Source organism: Chionomys nivalis, chromosome 6 (genome assembly GCF_950005125.1).
Source record: "Chionomys nivalis chromosome 6, mChiNiv1.1, whole genome shotgun sequence".
In the NCBI taxonomy this organism is placed as follows: Eukaryota; Metazoa; Chordata; class Mammalia; order Rodentia; family Cricetidae; genus Chionomys; species Chionomys nivalis.
Genome location: NC_080091.1, coordinates 4396580 through 4413490, shown reverse-complemented (window position 1 = coordinate 4413490; position 16911 = coordinate 4396580). Strand labels below are relative to the sequence as shown.

General features: G+C 56.0%; 2 protein-coding genes across 5 annotated transcripts; one reads left to right on the top strand and one right to left on the bottom strand.

Annotated features, from left to right (window-relative positions):
• Positions 1-326: 326 nt before the first annotated feature.
• On the bottom strand, positions 327-8303 carry LOC130875380 (myeloblastin). Of its 2 annotated transcripts, none has more exons than XM_057771052.1 (5): positions 7705-8303; positions 2061-2226; positions 1663-1804; positions 770-1000; positions 327-613 (listed from the first exon to the last, which is right to left on the bottom strand). In XM_057771052.1, the coding sequence occupies exons 1-5, from the start codon at positions 8168-8170 to the stop codon at positions 455-457; spliced, it is 1164 nt and encodes a 387-aa protein (XP_057627035.1). In that variant the 5' UTR covers positions 8171-8303; the 3' UTR covers positions 327-454. The 2 variants fall into 2 exon arrangements, with proteins under 2 accessions (XP_057627035.1, XP_057627036.1); XM_057771053.1 differs by lacking the exon at positions 7705-8303 and adding an exon at positions 2839-3187.
• Plppr3 (phospholipid phosphatase related 3) lies at positions 7988-16722 on the top strand. Of its 3 annotated transcripts, none has more exons than XM_057771047.1 (7): positions 7988-8120; positions 8260-8380; positions 14112-14297; positions 14380-14515; positions 14644-14839; positions 14924-15227; positions 15412-16722. In XM_057771047.1, the coding sequence occupies exons 2-7, from the start codon at positions 8306-8308 to the stop codon at positions 16720-16722; spliced, it is 2208 nt and encodes a 735-aa protein (XP_057627030.1). In that variant the 5' UTR covers positions 7988-8120; positions 8260-8305. The 3 variants fall into 3 exon arrangements, with proteins under 3 accessions (XP_057627030.1, XP_057627032.1, XP_057627031.1); XM_057771049.1 differs by lacking the exon at positions 7988-8120 and having other exon boundaries at positions 8170-8380; positions 14416-14515; positions 14924-14981; positions 15054-15227; XM_057771048.1 differs by lacking the exon at positions 7988-8120 and having other exon boundaries at positions 8170-8380; positions 14924-14981; positions 15054-15227.
• The last annotated feature ends 189 nt before the right edge of the window (positions 16723-16911 follow it).

Below are 16911 nucleotides of genomic sequence, written 5' to 3'. Positions count from 1 at the left end.
CTGAGGCCCCGAGAAGCCCAGCCCCTACCCACTGTGGTGTGAAAAGAGCCGGGGCTTCAAGGAGTCCGGAGCTGGGGGACACCTCACCAAACCCCACCAGCCCCACATCCACGTCTGGGATGTGTCCAGGTTCTAGTTAGGGGAATTGAGACACGGAGGTGAGAAGCAAAGGGGGTGCTGAATCCAACCGCTGCGGTTTGGGAGTGAGCCTGGCTTCCCCTCCACCCCTGTGGTAAATCCCCGGCCTCCGACACCGAGGCTCTGGCCACATCCCAGGTCCACATGAGGTAAGACAGACAGAAGACAGCTTTTAAATATTTCTCAGATTTATTGAGGTCACATGGACTGGGGGACAGAGCTGGCTCCACTCCAGGGGGTGCGGAAGTGATCCAGCTGGAGGAAAAGCCTGGAAGGACCACCCTGCTCCAGACAGACTGGAGTGCAGAAGGGTAGCTCAAGGCTCAGCGCCCCGGAGCACCATGTGGATCCAATCCACGTACATGGACACCCGGGCGAAGAAGTCGGGGAACTGGAGGGAAGCGCATTCCCGGATCACGAAGGAGTCGACTCCGTGGAGAAAGCCATCACAGATCAAGGGGCCGCCCGAGTCTCCCTGAGGCAGAAGAGTGCTCAGTCCCCAAGCTGACCAAAGTCAGCCCGGATGAGGCCACTTGGGTAGAGTCAAGCTCCACCAGAGGCCCCGCCCCCACAGAGCGGCCCCGCCCCACAATCACAGGCCACGCCTCCCACGACCCAGCCCAGCACTCACGAAGCAAATGCCAGCTGCCCGCCGTGGCACCAGCGTGCACACGTTGTGTTCCCGGCACAGGAAGGTGACCACCGTGACGTTCAGCTCCTGCAGCACGCGTGGCGTGGGCGCGCGGGTGCCCAGGCGGCCCCAGCCCATGGCCAGGCACTGAGTGCCCTGGGCCAGCGACTGGCCCTGCTGGGGCAGCGAGGCCAGCGCCACCTTCTCGCCCAAGGAGGCTGGCCGGTTCAGCTGCAGAAAAGATGTGAGGCCTCTTCCCCACCCGCCACCCTAGGGACCCAACATCTCTTTCAGGCCGAGCACTTAAACAGCAACAACTGGAGGGGGGCTCATGCCCTAAACCCAGCGCTCGGGAGGCAGGCGGATCTCTGTGAGCTCGAGGCCAGCCTGGCCTACTGAGCGAGTTCCAGGACAGTTAGGGTTGTTACACAGACACCCTGTCTCAAAAAACAAAAACCAAACAAAAACTCAACTGAATACCCCGCTCTGTGGAGAGCTTTGAAGCTTTGTTGGTGGTCAGTCCCAGCTCCTCAGGAAAAACTCTGGAGAGAGCTGTCGGTTCGTACAGCATGATGCAGAGGGAAGGTTTCAGGCGGTGAGGCTGACTGTTGTACAACTCCCTCACCCCCCCCCCTTAACCCTAATCCTGACCCAGACCCTAACTCAGGCTCCGTTTCTGACCATAACCCTAACCCTAACATTAGCCATGGCCCCAACAGTAACCAAAACGTAGCCTCAATCCTAACCCTAACTGCGGCCACCAACCAAGCGCACCAGACAGGAAGCACAGCTGGGGCAGAAGCTGAGACACTGACACCAGGAGACATTCATGGTCCTGGCACGGCAGAAAAGAAAGAGGTGCTCCCGGTGTGTCTTCCGCAGGGCCGACCTACCTGAATGAGCAGTACGTCATTGAGGTTCTCCTCAGGGTTGTAGTTGTTCTGGAAGACCTGAACGATGGTGAATTTCTGCTGCTCAGGCTCCTGGCTTTGCAGGTTGTGGGCACCCAGCACCACTGTTACCAGCTGCCAGGGGCTGTGGGGCCAGGGTTGTGGAATTTTGTCGTCACAGGGACCCAGGCCCTCTCACCCCTGACCACACCCCAGCCCCTCACTGGGGGCATCTAGGGGAAAGGACCGCTTTATGGTAGTTTCCTGGAGTAGAAACTGGGGCAGAGCTGAGGGCGGGAGAGGGGGAAAGGACTGGGAGGGGAAGTGAGCACAGGGCGCCCAGCCTGGTGGGTCAGCTAAGCCCCGCAGCCTCCTCACTGGCCCCTGGCTGTTGTACTCACATGTCCTGCAGGCAGTGGGCAGCCGTCAGCACGTACCGCGGGTGGATCAGCGTACCACCACAGAAGTGGCTCCCAGGGGACCTGCTCAGCTGCAGGGAGGCCATATAAGGCCGAGAATGGGGCTGAGCCTCGCGTCCACCCACGATCTGGGAGGCCTGGACTGCACCTGGGGGAGGAAGGTGTCAGTCAGCGCTATGGCTTCAGGGAGACCCATGCCTGGGGAGGATTTGGGGGTCCTAGCGTGAATCTATGGTTACTATTCTGTGTCTCGCTCTGTAGACCAGGCTGGCCTGGAACTCACAGAGATCCTGCCCGTGCTGGGATTAAAGGCCTGCGCCACTAATCGCAGTTTCTGCAATTCTGCATTCCCTAGAAATCCGCCCCCCTACAGCAAGGGCCTCTGGGTAGCAAAGTCATAGAGACTTCTAAGAGAAAACCATCAAGGGACTGAAGCTGGGCTGCAACTCAGAGGGCAGAGCACTTGTTCGGCACCCATAAGGCCGTGGAACCCATCTCCAGCACCACAGAAAGTCAGCACGGTGGTGGCAGCCTGCCATCCTAGTACCGGGGAGGCGAGACTCTCGAGGCTCAGGAGCCCAAACTCATATCCACTGGCTATAAAGTGAGTTCAAGGCCAGTCTTGGCTACGTGAGACCCTGTCCAAAGACCTAGGCTTCTCCCTCTTCATCCTTCTCCTCCCAAGCACTTAGCCAAGGGGTGCCCTGGTCTCCCCAGCTGTGCCAGGAGGGTGCTGGTTGATGGACAGACCCCTACTCACCGCTAAAGACCAGGGCAAGCAGGAGGAAGGGATGAACCCAGCAGGGGGATGGGTGGTTTCTGGCCATGGCCAGGCTCCTGGCCTCCTGATCGCTGAGCCCCTCTTATAGCCCAGCTCTGTAGGGAGCCGTTGAACGGTGGCTGAAGGCCGGCCGGGCTGGGTATTTCACTTCCTCCTTCCAGTTTTGGGGCCCAGGAGAGTATGCAGTAAGGCAGGATAAAGAGGTCTCTCTGGAGGCGTGGGAAGCCAGCTGCCACCCACTGCATGCTGAGGGTCCTGGAAGAGGCCTTGACTGACAGCCACAGGGCCCTGTGATCCGTCGGTTATATCCTGCCTGGGTTTTCTCTTGAGAGATCATCATTATTTCTCCTTAGTGTGGTAGTGTGTGTTAGCTTTCTGCAGTGGTTGGCCTTGAACTCCCCTCCGCCCCTGCCCCAGCCTCCTGCGGCATGGAATGACGGCTTTCACACTGAGATCCTTTCCTATTCCTCTCTTTCTCTCTCTCTCTCTCTCTCTCTCTCTCTCTCTCTCTCTCTCTCTCTCTCTCTCTCTCTCTTTTAAGTAACTTTAGCTTTGGGGCTGGAGAGATGGTTCAGAGGTTAAGAGCACTGCCTGCTCTTCCAGAGGTCCTGAGTTCAATTCCCAGCAAACACATGGTGGCTCACAACCATCTGTAATGAGACCTGGTGCCCTCTTCTGGCCTGCAGACATACATACATAATAAATTAATAAATCTTTAAAAAAAATAGCTTTTTTCTGTTTCTTTCTCATTTTTATTTTTGCACAGGCAGATGTGTAGACACACATGCACATAGATGCCTGAGGTGGCCAAGACATGTTCTTCAGGTCCTGCCTGACACTAAGGCAGGACTCGCCCTACGGTTTCAGTCAGCCTACTCACTAGCTGCTGCTTGCGGTGGAGCGGGGGATCCCTGTCGTTGCCTGGCCCTGCTCCCACCCAAACTTGGGAATACAAGCAGGCTGTCTCCACCATGGAGTTCTTCACCAGGTGTGGGGCAGGGACAGTTCTGAGGACCAGAATCCCAATCCTCTCTTGTGCCACAAGCACTTGACCCACTGAGCTATCTCCCAGCCCTCTTCCCTTCTCTTCCCTTCCCATCACCCACCCCCTTTTGTTAAATCTCAGGCTGACCCAGAACTCACATCAACCCTCCTGCCTCCATTTCTCAAGTGCTGGGATCACAGGGCAAATATATCTATTTATTATAAAACAGTCTAAACTCAGAATACTGGAATATAGCTAATGGAATGGGGGATGGTGAAGTATTTGCCTAGGATGTGAGGCCCTGGGTTCCACCCCAGTACTACAAAAATTAATTAATTCTTTCCTTCCTACATGCCTCTCTCCCCCGTGCGTGTGTGTCAAAGGACATCTCTCCAGAGACAGGCGGATCTCTGTGAGTTCGAGACCAGCCTGGTCTACGAAGCTAGTTCCAGGACAGGCTCCAAAGTCACAGAGAAACCCTGTCTCGAAAAACCAAAAAAAAAAAAAAAAAAAAAACAAACAAACAGCCAGGCGATGGTGGCGCACGCCTTTAATCCCAGCACTCGGGAGGCAGAGGCAGGCGGATCTCTGTGAGTTCGAGACCAGCCTGGTCTACGAAGCTAGTTCCAGGACAGGCTCCAAAGCCACAGAGAAACCCTGTCTCGAAAAACCCATCATATGAGTCCCTGGTAGTGAACTGAGGTTTGGCGGCAAATGCCTTTCCCCTCTGAGCCGCCTTGACAGCCCACAAATAAAGTTAATTAATTAAATTGAGTTAAATAATAAACCACACAAAGAGAAAGAAACCACAGACCTGTTATACTAGAAATAGGAAAGAGAGAGAGAGAGAGAGAGAGAGAGAGAGAGAGAGAGAGAGAGAGAGAGAGAGAGAGAAAGGTTGTGTGGTTTTTTCGTTTTGAAATGCAGCCTCCTCGCTGGCAGAGGTCCACGGGTTCCAGGACAGCTTCTTACACAACCCAACGGCTGGGGAGACTCTGGGCCCAGTGTTGGTTCAGAGTAATGGCACCATCAAAGTTCTTCCTCATCCCACACCTCCTCCTGCTTGAGCTCATGAGGCTGAGACACCAGCGTCTTCTGATCTCCTTAGTGACCTTCCATCAGGAGCCACGCGTGTCCCGTCCTGGGGAGGCCTGAATGGACCTTCTGTTCTCGGACATTTCTGAGACAAGATCTCATGTAGACCAGGCTGGCCCCAAACTCATAGAGCTGTGCTTGCCTTTGTCTCCTGAGTGCTGGGGTTAGGATTTAGGAACTTTGATCGGTCCAGCCTCCTGGATGCTGGGATTACAGCAGAGTTTTAGGATATGATGTTCAGCCTCCTGCCCTTGGTCTTAAACCAGCCAAGGCTCCCTAGCCACTGCTGACATCCAGACCTCTCAGCTAGACCATATGGCCATCAGAGCCCAGCTCCTCATAACCATGTGGAGATTCCACCCTGTAAGACCCCAAATCCTCCTCCCCCACTCATCCCCTGCCGGTCACACTGGTTGCCACAGCCTCCTCCTTCTCCCAGGACCTTCCTTCAACACTAGAATTCCTAAGAGGTCATCCCCTACTGACAGGGAAACTGAGCCCAGGGCTCCTCTAGGTCTCTGTGTCCCCCGTTGGGTTTCTCCACTGCTGCTTTCCTGTGCCCTGTGCCCCAGGAACTGTGGCGAAGGGCTGCCCCAGGGGGACTGGCCCACCCCTTTCCCTGAACACTGGTGGACAGTGATGTCCTGGAGCCTGTGTGGGCCACTTTTACCATCCTCTCTGTAACTTGTTTGTTTGTTTCCATTTTTGAAATGGAGACTCTGTAGCCCAGGCTGGCCTGGAACTCACAGCAATCCTGCCTCATCTTCTTGGGTGTGGGATGACAGGAATGGACCTGCCACACCAAATACTTTTTCTTTTCTTTGATTTTCTTTTTCAAGACAGGGTTTCTCTGTAGCTTTGGAGCCTGCCCTGGAACTAGCTCTTACAGACCAGACTGGTCTTGAATTCACAGAGATCCTCCTGCCTCCTGCCTCCAGAGTGCTGGGATTTAAGGTCTGCACCACCGCCTGGCTGTTTTTGGTTTTGTTTTGAGACAGGGTCTTGCTGTGCAGCCCAGGAGTTATTTAAACTCATAGCAATTCTCCTGCCTCATCTGCCCAAGAGCGGCACACCACCATGCCTGGCTTCGTGCAGGGCATCTCTGTGGGGCAGGAACACCTGCTGCGTGTGGCCACTAGGCCTGGAACTTGCTGTTCCCATAAGGAGACTCTGAACCTTGAGCTGAGCTTGAGTGGAAAACAAACACTGAGTAATGGAATGGACAGAGAGCAGGGCAGGGGCAGTGGGGAGGGCAGGGGCAGTGGGGAGGGCAGGGGCAGTGGGGAGGGCAGGGCAGGGGCAGTGGGGAGGGCAGGGGCAGTGGGGAGGGCAGGGCAGGGGCAGTGGGGAGGGCAGGGGCAGTGGGGAGGGCAGGGCAGGGGCAGTGGGGAGGGCAGGGCAGGGGCAGTGGGGAGGGCAGGGGCAGTGGGGAGGGCAGGGGCAGTGGGGAAGGCAGGGGCAGTGGGGAGGGCAGGGGCAGTGGGGAGGGCAGGGCAGGGGCAGTGGGGAGGGCAGGGGCAGTGGGGAGGGCAGGGCAGGGGCAGTGGGGAGGGCAGGGGCAGTGGGGAGGGCAGTGGGGGATTAGTGGGGAGGGCAGGGCAGGAGCAGTGGGGAGGGCAGGGGCAGTGGGGAGGGCAGTGGGGGATTAGTGGGGTGGGCAGGACACTAGAGCAGGGTGGACACTGTAGGTGCTCCATGGATCAACCCCCGTGCCCTTCAGATGACCTTGTGCTTACTCCCTTGCCCTGCATTTCGCATGTTTCCCTGTGAGGGCCTGTTTGCTCACGTGCCCTTTGAGCTGCCCACTTTGTTTTGTTCTGGTTTTGTGTTTTTGATTTTTCGAGACAAGGTTTCTCTGTAGCCCTGGCTGTCCTGGAACTTGCTATGTAGACCAGGCTGGCCTCAAACTCACAGAGTGCTGAGATTAAAGCCCTATGCCACAACCGCTCAGGCCTGGTTTCGTTTTTTAGAAACAGGGTCTTGGGATTCATAAAATCCCTCTGCCTCTGTCTCACAAGTGGCTGAGATTACAGATGTACACAGTCACCCCCAGTTTTACCTTATGTTTTGGGATAGTCTCTTTTTTTTTTTTTTTTTTTTTGGTTTTTCGAGACAGGGTTTCTCTGTGGTTTTGGAGCCTTTCCTGGAACTAGCTCTTGTAGACCAGGCTGGTCTCGAACTCACAGAGATCCACCTGCCTCTGCCTCCCAAGTGCTGGGATTAAAGGCGTGCGCCACCACCGCCCGGCTGGGATAGTCTCTTTGATTAGGATCAGGGATCATTCGGTCCTGCTCTCCCCAGCGTTGGGGTTAGATATGACACCATGGATGGATTTTTATGTGGGTGCTGGGGATTCGAACGAGGTCCTCTGCTTGCAGCATGACTGGCTAACCCCAGCTTAGTTCTTATTTTAAGACAATGTCTTACTATGTAGCCGTAGCCCAGGGGATCCCAAGTGTCTGTTCAGGATCTGGTATACAGTAAGCTCACTCACTATAACGACAGAATGATTTCCTAACTTCTCTGGGCCTCGGTTTGCCCCAACTGAGATGCGGTGGCTGCCTTACTGGGCTGCCTCTGTCGAGCCAGCGCTGTCTAGGTGCATTTATCCTCCAGGCATCGGCAGTATAGGGTCAGGAGGGTGAGGCGGGCCTGAAGGTTGGATGGAGAAACGGAGGGGCGGGGACGAGGGGAAAGTAGAGTGAGGGCAGCCCCTCCACCCGGGAGTCTTTGTCTCTTTTCCCTCAGGCGCCCAGGGACCTCACCATGGCAACCGACTCCAGCAAGCAGCGGGCACGGAAGACGTGGGGGCCCGAGGACTCGGCGACTGTGAGACGCAGGGAGATGATTTGGGGCCGCGGGACCTCGCCTTCCCCGCACTACGCCGCGCGCCCCTAGGTCCCTGAGACTGGTCGTGCGCGCGCAAGGCGCACGGAGGGCGCGTACCAGGGGCAGAGAAGGGACCCGGATTGCGATTCCCCGCGGGGCCGGAGACCCTGAGACCCGCAGAGCCGGAGGCGGAGGCGCCCTAACCGGGGGCGGGGCCGGGGCGGGGCCCGAGCGGCTGCAGAGTCCACAGACAAAGAGCCCGCGCCCCGCGCACCGCTCCCGGCCTCGCGTCCCTCCCACGCGGGGGTCCGGGCTTTGTGTTCGCGCTCTGCGGCGGACTCCGCCCTCCCAGGTGAGCGAGCCGTCTGCGCTCCTGCATCCTCCTTCCCCAAGTACCCCCATTCCGCTTCAGCCTCAGTTTCCCCGGGCGGCTTTGTCTATCCCTTGCGTCGCCACCTGGGAACTCCATCTGCGCACCTCCTGGTTTCCAGCGCGCCTTTGTCCCCTGCAACCTCGGCCTACAGCGTCCGCGTCACCATGATTGCTATGAAGGAGAAGAATAAAACGCCGAAGGACAGCATGACGCTCTTGCCTTGCTTTTATTTCGTAGAGGTGAGTGGGGGGTGGGGGGCACGGAGATAGGTTTCCATGGCGTGGAGCTTAAGACACCGTCGCCTCCATGCTGCGGGGACAGGAGCCTGCACCGCGGAACCACGGCACCTGAAGCTGGGATGGGGATAAGGCTGGGTCCAAGAAGCAGGGCTCTGCAGGTCGAGTAGGAGTTCCAGAAATGCGGAAGGGTCCTTTAGACTGTGGGAACAGACCAGGAGAATGCTAGGATGGTGGGCTTTCTTTAAGGACATGGGTGAGAAGCTAGGTCTGAAAATTGGGGCATGGTGGTGAACAAGCCCCAACTGGGGAGGATGGGTGCTGGGGACTTGGGCCCTACAGCACCTTGGATGTATCTAAGCCCTCTTCTGCTAATGATGAGGCTGCGTGCCGCCCCCAAGACTAGCCAGCTGTGCTGGAGAACTGAGGAGTCTAAAAATAGAAGACAATACATGCATTCACTTGGTGCATACTAAGTGTGGATGATGGCGTTTTTCTCTGAATGACAGGATTCGGATGGGGACAGAAGCTGGGTGACAGACAAGCCCCGGGTCAGCCTGGAGCCCAGCTTCGTCCCCGCAGGTGACCCTGTGTGGGCCACAGAGCAATTGGGGGAATGCTTAATTAAGTTCCAACATGACAATAGATTAACCAGACCCTCAGGCTGACTCTCACCAGAATCCTTTGAAATCCTTCCAGAAATTGCTTACAGCTATTTTTTTCTCGCTCATTTAAAATTATTTTCAAGATTGTCTTTAGTACTGGCAATAGAATCCAGATCTGGACCTTGCCAGATCTGAGTTCCACCCTGACCACGCCCCCAGCCCATCACTGGGGATTCTAGGCGGGGCTCCACCCTGACCACGCCCCCAGCCCATCACTGGGGATTCTAGGCGGGGCTCCACCCTGACCACGCTCCCAGCCCCTCACTCGGGGATGCTTGGAGTGGGGCTCCACCCTGACCACGCTCACCGCCCCTTGGGGGGGGGATTCTAGGTGGGGCTCTACCGTGACCACGCCCCCAGCCCATCACTGGGGATTATAGGTGGGGCTCCACCGTGACCACGCCCCCAGCCCCTCACTGGGGGATGCTTGGAGTGGGGCATCCCTGACCACATGCCCAGCTTCTCACTATAGGAATCTAGGCGGGACCCTACCTCTGACCATACCCCCAGCCCCTCGCTTGTGGATTCTGGGTGAGACTCTACCCCATGATCACTCTCCCAGGAGGCCCCCTCTGCTCTGACCACGCCCCCTAGACCCTCACTGCGGGCCTTCTGGATGGGAGCTCAGTTCCTCAGCCTCATTCTGAATTTTCACTCTGTAGCTCAGGCTGGATGGAAACTTGATTGTATTCCATGTTAGGCTCAAACCCAGTCTTCCTGTCTCTGCCTCCCTGGCGCTGGGACGCTGTGATAGCACAGACACAGTCACAGGATGACACGGGTGTCCTCCTTCGTTGCTCTTTCATTGGGTCCGTCACGGGGTCTCCATGGCCTCACCTGGCAGTACCCAAGTTACAGGCAGCACCCACCTTACTGTCCCCACCTTGCCTGGTGCTGGGGACTTGAACTTGGGTCCTGGCACCTGGAAAGGAAGCGTTCTTCCCCTAAGGTCAACTTCCTCTCATTTTATTATTTTAAGGTTTTCCTTTTTTAAATAATTTTTAGCGTATGTGTGTGTGTGGTGGCAGAGTGTGGAGGTTCAGAGGAGGGCTTTCAGGGGCCGGCTTGGCAGCAGGCATGCTCCACACTGAGCCTTCTTGCTGGCCCTATACAAGGGTTTTTGTCCAGGGAGGACTTGACTTGTGCACATGAGGTACTCCGCCCCCACACGTGCACACTAACTTGTTTCTGAATCTTCATTTTCACACAGACCTGGATGAGCCTGCATTGTTCCCCCAATGGAGGAGCAGGCTGAGAAGCCCTGGAAGAACAGATGCTGGGAAGAGGGTGGTTTGTTAGAGACTTTTTGTTTGTTTGCTTTTTTTTTTTTTTTTTTTTTTGAGACAGGGTTTCTCTGTGGTTTTGGAGCCTGTCCTGGAACTAGCTCTGTGGACCAGGCTGGCCTTGAACTCACAGAGATCCGCCTGCCTCTGCCTCCCGAGTGCCGGGATTAAAGGCGTGCGCCATCACCGCCCAGCAAGACTGGTTCTCTTTAAGTAGCCCAAGTTGATCCAGAACTCAGAGTTGTTCTTCGGCCACGGCCTTCCACGTGCTTAGGCTACAGACACGCACCACCGTTGCGGGCAGAGGGAAGTGCAGCATCTCACACGCCCTGTTGTGTTTGCCCACATTGGCGCTGGCACCCCGAGTGAGCAGCAGATCTTAACCAAAGCGTGGGCCTTAGGCTGTCTTCGCTTGGCTGTTGCTTTATTTTCAGTACAGATGGAGCCAGGGCTCCAACACACCCGGTAAATAAAGAATCCTGTGGGCTGACGGGCAGCCGCGATAAAGACCCCGCCAGCAAACCCGACAACTCGAGCTCTATCCCTGCAACCGGCACAAGAGCTAAGATGATTCCCATAGTAGGCCTCTGACCTCCTCATCACCCAATAATGGAAAGGGACAGGCTATCCTGGCGGTGGTGGCACACGCCTTTAATCCCAGCGCTCAGGAGGCAGAGGCAGGCGGATCTCTGTGAGTTCGAGGCCAGCCTGGTCTACAGAGCTATAGTTCCAAGACAGTCTCCAAAACCACAGAGAAACCCTGTCTTGAAAACAAAAAAGCAAGCAAGCAAGAAAGAAAGAAAGGCAGGGACAGGCTGGGTGTGGTGATGTATGCCTAGAGGAGGGTGTATCTCTGAGTTCCAGGCCAGCCTGATCTACAGAGTGAGTTCCAGGCCAGCCAGGGCTGTTATACAAGGAAACTCTGTCTCAGAAAGAAAGAGGGGAAGGGAGAAGGAAGGGGTATGCGCATCTGTGTGTGCTGTAGAACAATCCTTTGCTACATTAGTATGTGTTACTCTCATTGGTTAATAAAAAGCTAACAGAAAGTTAGGTGGGAAAACAAAATTGAGAATGACGGGAAGAAGGAGGTGGAGTCAGGAGGAAGGCCAGCCAGCTGTCCGCGGAACAAGTAGGTCATGTAGAAAATGAGGTAACAAGTCATGAGCCACATGGCAAAGCATAAATAGAAATACGGGTTAATAGCCGGGCGGTGGTGGCGCACGCCTTTAATCCCAGCACTTGGGAGGCAGAGGCAGGCGGATCTCTGTGAGTTCGAGACCAGCCTGGTCTACAAGAGCTAGTTCCAGGACAGGCTCCAAAACCACAGAGAAACCCTGTCTCGAAAAACCAAAAAAAAAAAAAAAAAAAAAAAAGAAATACGGGTTAATTTAAGCGTAAGAGTTAGGTACTAATAAGCCTGAGCTATTGGCCGAGCCTTTATATTTAGCATTCAGCCTCTGAGCTAGTTCCTGGGGGTGGGGCAGTCTGGACAGGAAACCTTCATCTACAGGCAAGGGAGTCGGCCACAACCCACTACATCCTGTATGAGTTGTTTTAAAACTATGGGCACACTCTTCATGTAACCCGCTGAACACTGAAAGATAGACAGAATGGAACAGTCCTGTGTGTGTGGCCAGTTCCATTACATACTAAAATGTAGCAGACTTTCTTTGGGCCACCAGCCAGCCCCCAAATGATGACAGAGACTGTTATTAGTTAGATCGCTCTTTTTTTTTTTTTTAAATATTATGTATACAATATTTTGTCTGTGTATATGTCTGCAGGCCAGAAGAGGGCACCAGACTTCATTACAGATGGTTGTGAGCCACCATGTGGTTGCTGGGAATTGAACTCAGGACCTTTGGAAGAGCCGGCAATGCTCTTAACCGCTGAGCCATCTCTCCAGCCCCTCTTATAGCTTATCTTGTTTCTCCTCGTCTACGTTTGCCTTGGGGCTTTTTACCTCTTTCATTCTGTACATCCCGCTGGTGGCTGCCTGGCCCCAGACCCGTCCCTCTCTTTCTCCCTCATTCTGTTCTCCTTCCCCTCTCTCCTGAGCCTGTATTTCTCCTACTCCTTATTCTCTCTACCCTCCAACCCAGCGATCTGTCTACTGCCTAGCTATTGCCTGTCCAACTTGTTGTTTTGTTTTGCTTTGTTTCTTGAGACAGGGTTTCTCTTGTAGCCCTGGCTGTCCTGGAACTCACGCTGTAGACCAGGCTGGCCTCGAACTCACAGAGATCCGCCTGCCCCTGCCTCTGGAGTGCTGGGATTAAAGGTGCACACCACTCCCCCACGCCTGCTATCCAGGATTTATTTACTGAAAACAGAGTTTCAGTATGTAGCTCTGACTGACTTTACCTCTGTCTCCCAGGTGCCAGGATTAAAGGTGCGCCCTGCCCTATTCTGACTATACTGATAAATTATGTATCTGTGTTAATGGATGTTTGCCATGAGCACTACATGCATGCAGGAGCCCATGGAAGTCAGAAGAGGACACAGAAGCCCCTGGAACTAGATTACAGAAGGCTGTGAGCTGTCCTGTGGGTGCCAGGAATTGAACTCCAATCTGGAAAAGCTGGCAACATTCCTAACTATCACACAATTTCTCCAGCCCTTGGCTTACACACACACACACACACACACACACACTTGTTGTTTTTTCAAGACAGTGTTTCTCTGTGTAGTAGCCCTGGCTGTTCTGGAACTCACTCTGTAGAATAGGCTAGACGTGAACTCTCAGAGATCCGCCTACCTCTGCCTCCAAGTGCTGGGGTTAAAGGCGTGCGCCATCACCATCACCGACCATATTCATTCCTTTTTTGCAGCTGGGGAAACTGAGATAGACAGGCAGATGTCACCCATTTTATTCATTTGCCTCAGACCTCTTGTACAGAAGGAGATCAATAAATACTTCTTAACCTGAGGCAAACTGTCCACCCCTGTCACCCTTCGTTAAGAGACTGAGGCAGGAGGATCGGGAGTTCAGGGCCATCCTCAGTTACGCTGTGAGTCTGAGGTCAGCCTGGGACGTGAGATGCTATGTAAATGAATAATTTGGGTGCTCCTTTGATGCTAGCCCAGCTCCCTCAGTCCACTTTCCAGGTCCTTTCAATGACAGTTATTTCCCCGCTTGAGTCCCGTGGCTCCCTGTTCTGTGGAACACTGACACTGGCATCATACCGTGTGGTGGAGACATACGCTGGGTTGGTACAGAGGCCTCGGGCATGAATGAGGGACCTCAGCACCAGCCACGTGCTGGGTGCCATTTGAAGCTGCATAGGGAAATGCCACTAGGGAAGCTGCTCTAAGTAAGACAGGACTTACTAAGTAAGCCTGGTCAAGGAGCAGCTGAAAGGAGAGGGCTATAAACAGAATATATGTGTGTGTGTATGTATGACGGATGGATGAACAGATGAGTGGTGGGTGGACGGACAGACGGGTGGGTGGACGGACAGACGGGTGGGTGGATTTATAGGTGGACAAATGGGTGGGTGGATAGATGCGTGGGCGGATGAATAGAGGGGTGGGTGAGTGGATGCTGGCGGAATGGATGGGTCGGTGGATGGACAGATGGCTGAGTGGATAGACAGGATACATAGTGGATGGATGGATAGATGGTGAGTGAGTGGCAGATGGGTCTGTACCGAGGGAGCCCTTGTGTGGCTGAGCCGTTTCCTGGCTGTGCAATGGCTCTCCCCTTTGCGGCATAGCTGGTTGCAGAAATGGATCTCTGTGCTGTGGTGGGACGGCCGGTGACTTGGACCACCATCTGCCTCCCCCAAGCTGCCTATCGTGGCTTCCTCCATTGTGTCCTTGTACTTCCTGGAGCTGACTGACCTGTTCAAGCCGGCCAAGGTGGGCTTCCAGTGCTACGACCGCTCACTGTCCATGCCCTATGTGGAGACCAACGAGGAGCTGATTCCACTGCTCATGCTGCTGAGTCTGGCCTTTGCGGCACCCGCGGCATCTGTGAGTAGCCTGTACCAGGACCCCGGGTGCTCGGGTCTCTCACTGTGACCCTGCCTGACCTGCCTGTCCCGGGGGGGGGCAGATCATGGTTGGCGAAGGCCTGGTTTACTGCCTGCAGTCCCGGCTGTGGGGCCGTGGCCCAGGGGGCACCGAGGGCAGCATCAATGCAGGTGGCTGCAATTTCAACTCCTTCCTCAGGCGGACAGTGCGCTTTGTAGGTGAGTGGCTGTGGGCTCCCTGATCCTACCTTAATGTCCATTCATGGGGGCGGCTACAGAGTGGATGGGCTTTTGGGGGAACACCCTTCCCCTGCTCCCTTCCCCTGGCCTGGTCCTCTCGCCCTCAGGTGTGCACGTGTTTGGCCTGTGTGCCACGGCTCTGGTGACGGATGTCATCCAGCTGGCCACCGGCTACCACACGCCTTTCTTCCTAACCGTCTGCAAACCCAATTACACTCTGCTGGGCACGTCCTGTGAGGCGAACCCTTACATCACTCAGGACATCTGCTCTGGCCACGACACTCATGCCATCCTGTCGGCACGGTGAGCTGGACCCCAAGCCCTGCAGTGACCTTAGAGAAGCAGGTTGCCCCTAGTCCAGCAGGGTTGACACTGTGCCTCTTGCAGGAAAACCTTCCCGTCTCAGCACGCCACTCTGTCGGCCTTTGCTGCTGTCTACGTGTCGGTGAGTGATGAGCCCAGTGCTGTGCCCTCTGTGGGCAGTAGGCACAACCTGACCTCCCTATGTATCGGCCAGATGTACTTCAATTCGGTCATCTCAGACACCACCAAGCTGCTGAAGCCCATTCTTGTGTTTGCCTTTGCCATCGCTGCTGGCGTCTGTGGCCTCACCCAGATCACCCAGTACCGCAGCCACCCTGTGGATGTCTATGCTGGCTTTCTCATTGGTGCCGGCATCGCTGCCTACCTGGTGAGAGTGGGGCCTAACGAGGAGGTCTGAGGGAGGAGGCTGAGTGGCAAGAGCCTGGGGTGTGAAGGAAGGCTTCTCCCACTGGTTCTGTGTGCACCCATCCTCAGAGTGATGGTGCCTCCCTGTGGCCTGCAGGCACTGTCCCTTGCTGGGTAGCAGGCCTCATGCAAATCCTTATCCCTAGGCCTGCCATGCAGTGGGCAACTTCCAGGCACCACCTGCAGAGAAGGTGCCTCTGCCAGCTCCTGCCAAGGATGCCTTGCGAGCGCTGACACAGCGGGGTCATGAGTCCATGTACCAGCAGAATAAGTCTGTCAGCACCGACGAGCTGGGCCCTCCGGGAAGGCTAGAGGGTGTGCCACGGCCTGTGGCCCGAGAGAAGACATCTCTTGGCAGCCTAAAGCGGGCCAGTGTGGATGTGGACCTGCTGGCCCCACGCAGCCCCATGGGCAAGGAGGGCATGGTCACCTTCAGCAACACACTGCCCCGCGTCAGCACGCCTTCACTGGATGACCCTGCGCGGCGGCACATGACCATCCACGTGCCCCTCGATGCCTCCCGCTCCAAGCAGCTCATCAGTGAGTGGAAGCAGAAGTCCCTGGAGGGCCGTGGCCTGGGACTACCCGATGAGGGCAGCCCCGTGCACCTGCGGGCCCCAGCGGAGCCCATGGCGGAGGAGGAGGAAGAGGAGGAGGAAGAGGAGGAGGAAGAGGAGGAGGAAGGGCCCGTGCCACCCTCACTCTACCCCACTGTCCAGGCTCGTCCAGGGCTTGGGCCCAGAGTCATTCTTCCTCCAAGGCCAGGGCCCCAACCCCTTGTGCACATCCCTGAAGAAGGAGTGCAGGCTGGAGCTGGCCTGTCGCCCAAGAGCAGCCCATCAGTGCGGGCTAAATGGCTGTCAATGGCTGAGAAGGGCGGGGCCCCAGTGGCTGTGGCTCCATCACAGCCACGGGTGGTCAACCCGCCTAGGCTTCTGCAGGTCATTGCCATGTCCAAGGCAGCAGGGGGCCCCAAGGCTGAGACGGCCTCGTCCTCCAGCGCCAGCTCCGACTCCTCACAATACCGGTCCCCATCAGACCGGGACTCGGCCAGCATTGTCACAATCGATGCACACGCGCCCCACCACCCCGTGGTGCACCTGTCTGCGGGGAGCACACCCTGGGAATGGAAGGCCAAAGTTGTAGAGGGAGATGGCTCCTACGAGCTGGGGGACCTGGCACGCGGCTTTCGAAGTAGCTGCAAACAGCCGGGCATGGGCTCGGGGTCTCCAGTTAGTGACCTGGACCAGGAGGAGGCCCGATTTGGGGCGGTTGCCACTGTTAACCTCGCCACTGGGGAGGGTCTGCCCCCTCAAGGCTCAACCGATGGCACCCTAGGTGCAAGCAGCCGTGAATCCACCATGAGGCGCCAGGTGGGTGGCTTGGGGGACCGGGAAATGGAAGCTGAGGCACAAAGTTACTATAGGAGGATGCAGGCCCGCAGGGGCCAGGACTAAACCTGGTTGGGGGGGGGGGACATGGGACACCAATAAAGGCTGACAGTGACTATCCTGTTGTCTGGATCGTCCTTAACCTAGAAGACACATGCAGTTTCCCAGCCCTGTCCCCTCTGCTCCACCGTGACCCAAGCCCTCCCATCCCCAATGCCCAATGACAGGCAGAGGCGCAGGACACAGGCATTTATT

Excerpts from the sequence above, each read along its gene's own strand:
- LOC130875380 (XM_057771052.1), bottom strand. The coding sequence starts at position 8,170 with ATGGGGGTACTTGGGGAAGGAGGATGCAGGAGCGCAGACGGCTCGCTC. Across the intron at positions 1,805-2,060 it reads GCCCACTGCCTGCAGGACAT|CCCCTGGCAGCTGGTAACAG; the intron begins GTGAGTACAACA and ends CTGGCCCCACAG. Across the intron at positions 614-769 it reads GGGCAGCTGGCATTTGCTTC|GGAGACTCGGGCGGCCCCTT; the intron begins GTGAGTGCTGGG and ends CTTCTGCCTCAG.
- Plppr3 (XM_057771047.1), top strand. The coding sequence starts at position 8,306 with ATGATTGCTATGAAGGAGAAGAATAAAACGCCGAAGGACAGCATGACG. Across the intron at positions 14,298-14,379 it reads TTGCGGCACCCGCGGCATCT|ATCATGGTTGGCGAAGGCCT; the intron begins GTGAGTAGCCTG and ends GGGGGGGGGCAG. Across the intron at positions 14,840-14,923 it reads CATGCCATCCTGTCGGCACG|GAAAACCTTCCCGTCTCAGC; the intron begins GTGAGCTGGACC and ends TGCCTCTTGCAG.